General features: G+C 39.8%; 1 protein-coding gene and 1 pseudogene across 1 annotated transcript; one reads left to right on the top strand and one right to left on the bottom strand.

The window, feature by feature from the left end:
- Positions 1 to 236: 236 nt before the first annotated feature.
- Positions 237 to 1,698, top strand: LOC138027088 (uncharacterized). Its single transcript, XM_068874590.1, has one exon. It carries the CDS (start codon positions 258 to 260, stop codon positions 1,080 to 1,082), a length of 825 nt encoding a protein of 274 aa, XP_068730691.1. The 5' UTR covers positions 237 to 257; the 3' UTR covers positions 1,083 to 1,698.
- Positions 1,699 to 1,711: 13 nt separating this feature from the next.
- Positions 1,712 to 3,570, bottom strand: LOC138025780 (uncharacterized; annotated as a pseudogene).
- Positions 3,571 to 7,127: the final 3,557 nt, after the last annotated feature.

The following is a 7,127-nucleotide window of genomic DNA, read 5'->3' as shown; positions in this document are numbered from 1 at the left end:
GTGAGACAGAGTCACCTCAAACAGAGCCAGATATTGTCCTTGAACTGCAAAGGAAAATTGAATCACTTGAAACTCAGCTAGCTGACTGCCAGGAAAAGCTCAGTGAAGCAGAAAAGGAAAATGCTGTGTTGCTGTAACGTCAATTTTCCATCGACAAAATTAAAGATGACAACGCTGCTGTTTTATTTTACACCGGATTCCCAAGTTATGAGGCATTGATTAGCTTCTACAAATACATTGAGCCGAAGCTTTCCAAAATGCAGTACTGGAAAGGTGAAAATCTACTAAAGGAAAGCCAGCCTTATCAACGTGATGATAACAAGCGTAAACCTGGGCCATCAAGGAAGCTTACTTTTCTGGACGAGTTCCTACTGGTGCTTATGAGACTATTTGTACCAGACCTTGCTGACAGATTTGGCACCAGTACCAGCCTGGTTTCCAGGATCTGCATCGCCTGGATAAATTTACTCTATCATGAACTCAAGGACCTGTTTCCATTTCCCACACAGGAGCTTGTTCGCAAAAACATGCCCAAGGAGTTTGCCCAGTATGCCACAACCAGGATCATTTTAGACTGCACTGAACTATTTATTCAGCGACCATCTGCCATGTTGGCCCAGTCAGAGACATGGTCAGATTATAAACACCATAATACTTGGAAGTTGCTAGTTGGGGTAACCCCAAATGGACAGGTCACTTTTTTGTCAGATCTCTGGGGTGGGCGTGTGTCTGACAAGCAAATAACAAGAGAGAGTGGAGTCTTAAATTTGTTGCAAGTGGGTGATAATGTCATGGTTGATCGCGGATTTGACATTTCTGCAATTGTACCTACTGGCATTACAGTAAACATGCCACCATTTTTGGCTGGCCGTGATCAAATGACAGCAGCTGAAACTGAAGAGACTATGAGCATTGCTTCAGTCCGCATTCACGTGGAGCGTGCAATTGGCCGCATTAAGACTTACCATATTTTAGATGGTACTTTGCCTAATACCTTGAGCCCCTATGCAACACAAATTGCAACTGTCTGTGGCTTTCTGACAAACTTTTTACCCCCTTTACTACCACCGGCCAATCTTTGATTCTATTATTCACACTGGTATAATTAGTGTATATGTTACAGGTCAAAATAGAATAATTTCAGGTTAAAATTTTTTAACCTAGGTTGATTCTCAATTGTGTTTGTCTTCTAGCTCTAACACACGAATAATTACATTGTAGGTCTCGGTACAAAGGAAATTTAACCTGAATTTAATTTTGACCTGTATCTAATACATGCATTCAGTAATTTTGGGCTGATTACAGGCAGTTTGTCCTGGTTAGCTGGTATGACTTTGATTTTTAATCACATCAACTTAGCAGCAGCTATGAAAGAAGTTGATATTTTGAACACAACTCCAACAATAGCAGCCCATTTTAGTGATTAGAGTTTTAGTAAATCCAGTGATTTGTTACAATTCTTTGTTTGCTGGCTATTTATTTTTAGGCAGAAATGTTGTCTAAGCCTGCTACCTGTAATCAGCCCCTTGGGTTCCATTAATTTTGTATTCCAAATAAAATCACTTGCATGTCAATGTATATTAACTATTGTGATAACTTATAGTAAGTTATCATGGAATCAAAAATGCCCACTTTATTTCATTTAAGAATGAAATTGAACATGTAGTTTTTACACAGTACATGCTATCCCTTGATTTATTTATTGTTCACCTTATGTTGACCTCTGAAGTTTTAACTTTAAACCATTTCTTGAGCAAGAATAGTGTCCGTATGGAAGCCAACCACCATGTAGGTAAAGGACCTTCCCTCTTTTAACTCATTCAGTTATCATCTCAGGGAAAAAAGCCCTTCGATAAAAATAATCAATCTTTGCAACAATTCATCAAACCATTTGCTGTTTTCAAAGTGGATTTTTTCAACAAACAGTGGCATGTTGTCTCCAAAGTACACTACAAAAATTATTCCTTCAAGGGGTATAACCGAACAGTACAGCTGACCTTGAACTTGACAAAAATAGTTGTGGTTCCTTTTAAGTTGCACAGACCCATCAGCCAGTTTCTCCAAAAAGAAACTCTTTGCTTTGCAAGCTTCATCAACAGTCATGCCAGCCTTGCTGAAAGGAGATTTTATTTCCATCCCCCATTTTTTACCAGTGTCAATCATAGTTACTACTCTGTCTAAGCTTGCTCCAAGGTATGGTTTGTCTTTAGACAGTGACAATCCAGGTTCCTCCACACTTACTGCAATACCATCCTTCCTCATTTCCCTTATGAATAAATCAACAGCTTTCTGTTCGCTTTCAATTCCATACTGTACAGCTTCAGTTGTAAAGTTACTGTAGAGTATTGCCTTCAATTTATTTGAAGGCTCCACTTTTGTTTTGGCAGCATTTCCAAAATTTGAGGCTGTCAGTACAGTTTTCCTTTTTTCAAACCATAGGTTGTTCTTGGCTTGCCCCCTGGTCAACCTTTCAGTTTCCTGTACCTCCTGTAGAGTAACAGTTAGACTGGAAACATGCTCATCGATCATACTTTTAAAACGATTAGTAACTATGTCATAGCTGTCGGAGAAGGCAACACTTTCCTGTTGCTCTTCATTCTCTTGAAGGGTTGGTACCTCAGAACAGTTCGATTTGATGTCATGAAAAAGAAAAAATGAGCAGGAAGGCAGACAGTTTTGAAGGCTCTTGCTTAAAGTTTTGAACCTTCCTTCATCTCTGTTGCGCTGTTGTGGTGGTCTTGGGTCGAACTTTATAAGTTTCGGCTTAAGGCGGATGTTCTTCTTCCCAAATCTTCTTTTTCGTATTTTAATTTTTTCCAGGGGCTTGACTGCAACACTCTGATTGCGTGGAACCACCCATACCGAAAGACGCGATGTGCACGATAGTGGTTCAGGATGTTTTTGTAAACCCCATCTTGTAAAGTCTTTCAAGGCAAACAACACACCTCCGATATGATTGCACTTTCCCTTACCCTGTGAGCCAAGCCAGGCGGGACACGTACAAGCTGCGCGTGATACATCACATTGAGGAGTGAACTCCACGACCACTCGGTAAGGCGACTTTTTCATCGATGGCAAGACACTGGCTTTTACGTACGTTTTCCCCTCATGGGTTTTGCTTTCATGCCTTTTAACATTCCCTTCAAAAAAAAATTGGTTGGATTTTAATTTCGTAAAATTTGTTCCCTTGAGCACGATGTGGCGGTACTTGTGCATTGACACAACCAGATAATCATAAAGTTGAATAAAATTTAGTTCGGGAAGCTGACGTAAATCAGTGGACCATCCGAGGGCAGAGATTCGTCTTAAAGTTTCATCGTACTTCAAGTCGCCACTATTTTCCGTTGTATTCTGGTGATCCTAACCAGTATTATCGCTACTTTGCTGCTGATTCTCACCCGGTCGTAGCACGTGTCGCACGAGTATCGCGTATACTTTTAACACCAAATCTGCTTTTATTCGGCCCGTTGCTTCCGAATTAGAACGCAAAATTTCCCATAAATCCTTCACTTTTAACTTCTGGATATCCTCTAGCGTTGAAATCTGCATATCCTTGTAAACTAGCACCATTTTAGAAGCGATTGAACCACGAAAGACTTCTCCGATCCCAGAAATGGGATCTTGTTACGAGAACAGAGGCCTTTAAGAAGAGTGTTGACTTGATTGACTTTCACTGCAAAATCACTATTGTCAGATCTTACCAGTAATGCAGATACTCCTACACTTGTTCCTGGCGAGTCTTGTCTAATCTGAGTAACGAGATTAAAGGTGCTTTCAGCGATTGCCGTCGGCAAAGAGCTCTTTATGTTGTTTGTACCTACATGAAGAATAAGTTTGTCCGGCATTTTTCTCACTAGTGGCTTAACGAAATCTTCCATATCACTTAAACTGGCGCCAGGAAAAGGTTTCACAACCTTGATTAGTAGGATCCCTTGCACCCATTCTGCTTCCGACTACATTCTTGACTATGGAGTCTCCAGCGATTACGGTTACTTTCTTCTTCGTGGTTTGTCCCGCGGCCGAAGGGTTAACACTCGGTGAATCATTTCCAGTAACCGGAGTAGTTGTATACTCAGGAGTTACAACAATAGACTGGTCTGTGGCGTTTGATTCTTGAGGCTTACAATTGTTGTTTTTTCTCTTCGTTTTCTTCTTTCGAGCTCCAGCAGTAGGGTTGGCCTGTAGCGTTTGGTTCTCAGCATCTTTGGTCAGATCGACAGTAGGGCTCACTAAAGGATCGCAGTCCTCTACTACCGTCTGGGTTTTGATTTGCCTGCTAAGAGCTTGCACTGCTTCGATCAAAGCATCATTATTTCTTTCCAAACGACTTGTAATTTGCATAGCGTCCTTTTCTTTGCATGGCTGATTTTGCACGGGAATTTTAGAAATAATATCTCTTAGCTCTTTGATTTCGTCCTTGAGTTTCTTAATTTCATTGGAACAGCTGCAAACGGTGTGCGAACGGGTGCTTGTTACCCTTTTCTCAATAGCAGCCATACGTGAAGTCAAAATTTCCCCATCTTCAACTTGCTCGTTATCAATGGCCGACACGCTTACTTGTTGTCCAGATTCACCTTCTTGTTGCCCAGAATTACAAGTATTTGATGATAATCCAGTGCTCAATTCAAGATTTTCAACACTTGTTTTGTCTCTAGATGATTTTCTGGTTTACATAGGCATTGCCACGCTCTTTGCCAGCTAAATTTCGAGTCATTTCCAATCAGACCGCGAGTTTACCTTTGGCTATGCGATTCTAATCTTTATACCCACAATTCAAAGTTACGATAATTGATTTGAAGCTCGTAATTTCACGCGTCCATTCTTGAATGGTTATATCCACTAACACAGCCCTTATACGCCCCTTTCACCGAACTCCGTAGAACTGGCCCATCAAACAAGGAGGTCAGAGATGCGACAAATGCAAAATGTCGTGAGGTTAAGTTTGCATGTAAAACCAAGGCAGGAGTTCAGGCCTCGTCTCAGCCCGGAGGTTCGCAAGAGCATTAGCTTCCTTGTCCACAAAATGGATTCTCTTTGGTTCAATAATAATGAAACGAGAATACCACTCTTTCTCCACCAACAATTGAGAGCGTGTGTAACACATGGTCAATTTTGTCATGCAACATGCGTCGGGACCCCCAGACTTTAGAATATTATAACATTACAAACAACAACTGTATTGCCCTATCTGTACTTTAATTTTTATATATAATCAAGCCAGTAAATAAAAAAAGTTTGTTTTAGTTTTTGACCAAGCATCGTGTTCTTTTCCTTTCTTGTCAGAAAGAACAATTTATTCTTAATATAAAATCTCGCTGATCTCATCAATCTGTTCGATCTGCATGCATCCAGTTAATTAAAACTTGTTGCCTAACACCATACAAATAGCTGCAAGTTTAAAGTATCTTACGGGTGTCAAAACCATTAGGTTTCCATGATATTTGACGATGGTTAGCCCTAACCATACTTCAAGCAACCCGGGCCTGAATTAGTTTCTTGACGATCCCCGCAAGTAGACGTGTGACATTCCACAGGCAACAACAATGTGTCGGCAAGTTCTCTTGTTTCCGGAATGAAGGACAGATGCTTCATTGTTTTCATCTTACTGTAAGCATTAAAGTCCACAAATAATATTTTGGCTTCAAATAGCACTGCTCCTTTCTGTTCCGCGAATCTCGTTATACACATGCACGAGATTGCTCGCACCCCCAACATGTTTAACTCCTCTTAAGAGCAAATGCCCACAAAAATCAAATATAGTCCGGTAAGACTTGAAAATTTAAATTCGCCCTACTTTTGCATATAAGTAGGCCTCAGAAAAAGTAAAAACGCCATGCCTTTTTTTCGGTATTTCGGTATTTCCAAGAAAAACGACACTTTCGATTTCACGTCCTGGCATCAAGTTAACGAGTCCCAACCGGTCTGAAAATCGACCATTTTCATTCGATTCGCGTGTCGCATTTATTGAATGCAGAAAAGTTGTACTACAACCAACTTTTTGCATAATTATCTCTTCCTTGTCCAAAAAAGCACAATTACAGAAAAATTGGATTAATCTAATTATTTGGCGGTTAACAAAAGTAGAGTGTTCTCAGACGTAGAGTTCGACAGTGGGTGAAAAGAATTGACATTTTGACCATGTGCCATATCTCGGAATTCCAAAAAATTTTAGATTCTGACTACATTAGGATAGGTCTTCCAATATATGTAAAATTAAGTTTGGGCAAATGAATAAGCTCTCGTGAAAAAATTATTCAAATTGACAGAAAAATCAAAATCACGCCAGTAGTCGAATGCGTGACCAAACATTACCCTTGTAGTTATAATTAATGAAACCCCTTCATTTTGAAATATCTGCTTTACTAAAGCACACTGCAACATAAATATGTTCACTTTAGCTTGGATATGATATCTTGACTGTCAAACAAGGTTTCTCTCCAGTCATTTCTTCGCTGGCGTTCTGCTACATGTAAGTTTGTAAGACGAAAACCTCCGTAACGGGTATCTGTTTGGTAGATTTAACCACAAACAGCGATTTTGCAAGGTCCTTATGCAACCTGTACCTTGGTGGTTCATTGTATTGCTCGACAGAATCACTCAACCTGCTTTGAAGCAGAAATAGCCAGTGACAACAAATAAGCCGCCATCTGTGATCACTCTGTCTTTCTAATTTGCATATTGTCCAGCATGTGGCAAATTCTTTGCACTTGCTAGGAGTGGGGATTTTTGTAAGCCGAGGGTCTGCCAATATAAAACGCATTGGAATCTCAGTACTGTGGTTCTACGGAAAACGAAATTAGAATTACTTTTTTTGTATATTTATATAATTTATTTCATACTATTGACCATGCGACAAAAATGTTGGTTTTTTTGAGATTTAATTTTGTTTACTTTTCGTAAACGACACTAACTTAATTAACTAATCCTTTTTCTCATGAGAAATTTGTGCAAAGCCGCTGTTAAAATCATGTCAGTTTCGTGTTCTTTTAAAGCAATAGTTGGTAGTCGTTGTTCTGCAACATATCACAAACATGATTTGAATGGCACGTGGATAACAAAGGAATGTCAACGTTGCGCACGAGCAATCACGAATTTCTGCTGATACAGAATAAATTTTGTTCTGCGGG

This window comes from Montipora capricornis, chromosome 12 (assembly GCF_036669925.1).
Source record: "Montipora capricornis isolate CH-2021 chromosome 12, ASM3666992v2, whole genome shotgun sequence".
Classification (NCBI taxonomy): Eukaryota; Metazoa; Cnidaria; class Anthozoa; order Scleractinia; family Acroporidae; genus Montipora; species Montipora capricornis.
Note: the sequence above shows the minus strand (reverse complement) of the source record. Positions and strands in the feature narration are given on the sequence as shown.

Bases quoted from the DNA above. Each gene is read 5' to 3' on its own strand.
- LOC138027088 (XM_068874590.1), top strand. From the start codon at position 258: ATGCAGTACTGGAAAGGTGAAAATCTACTAAAGGAAAGCCAGCCTTAT.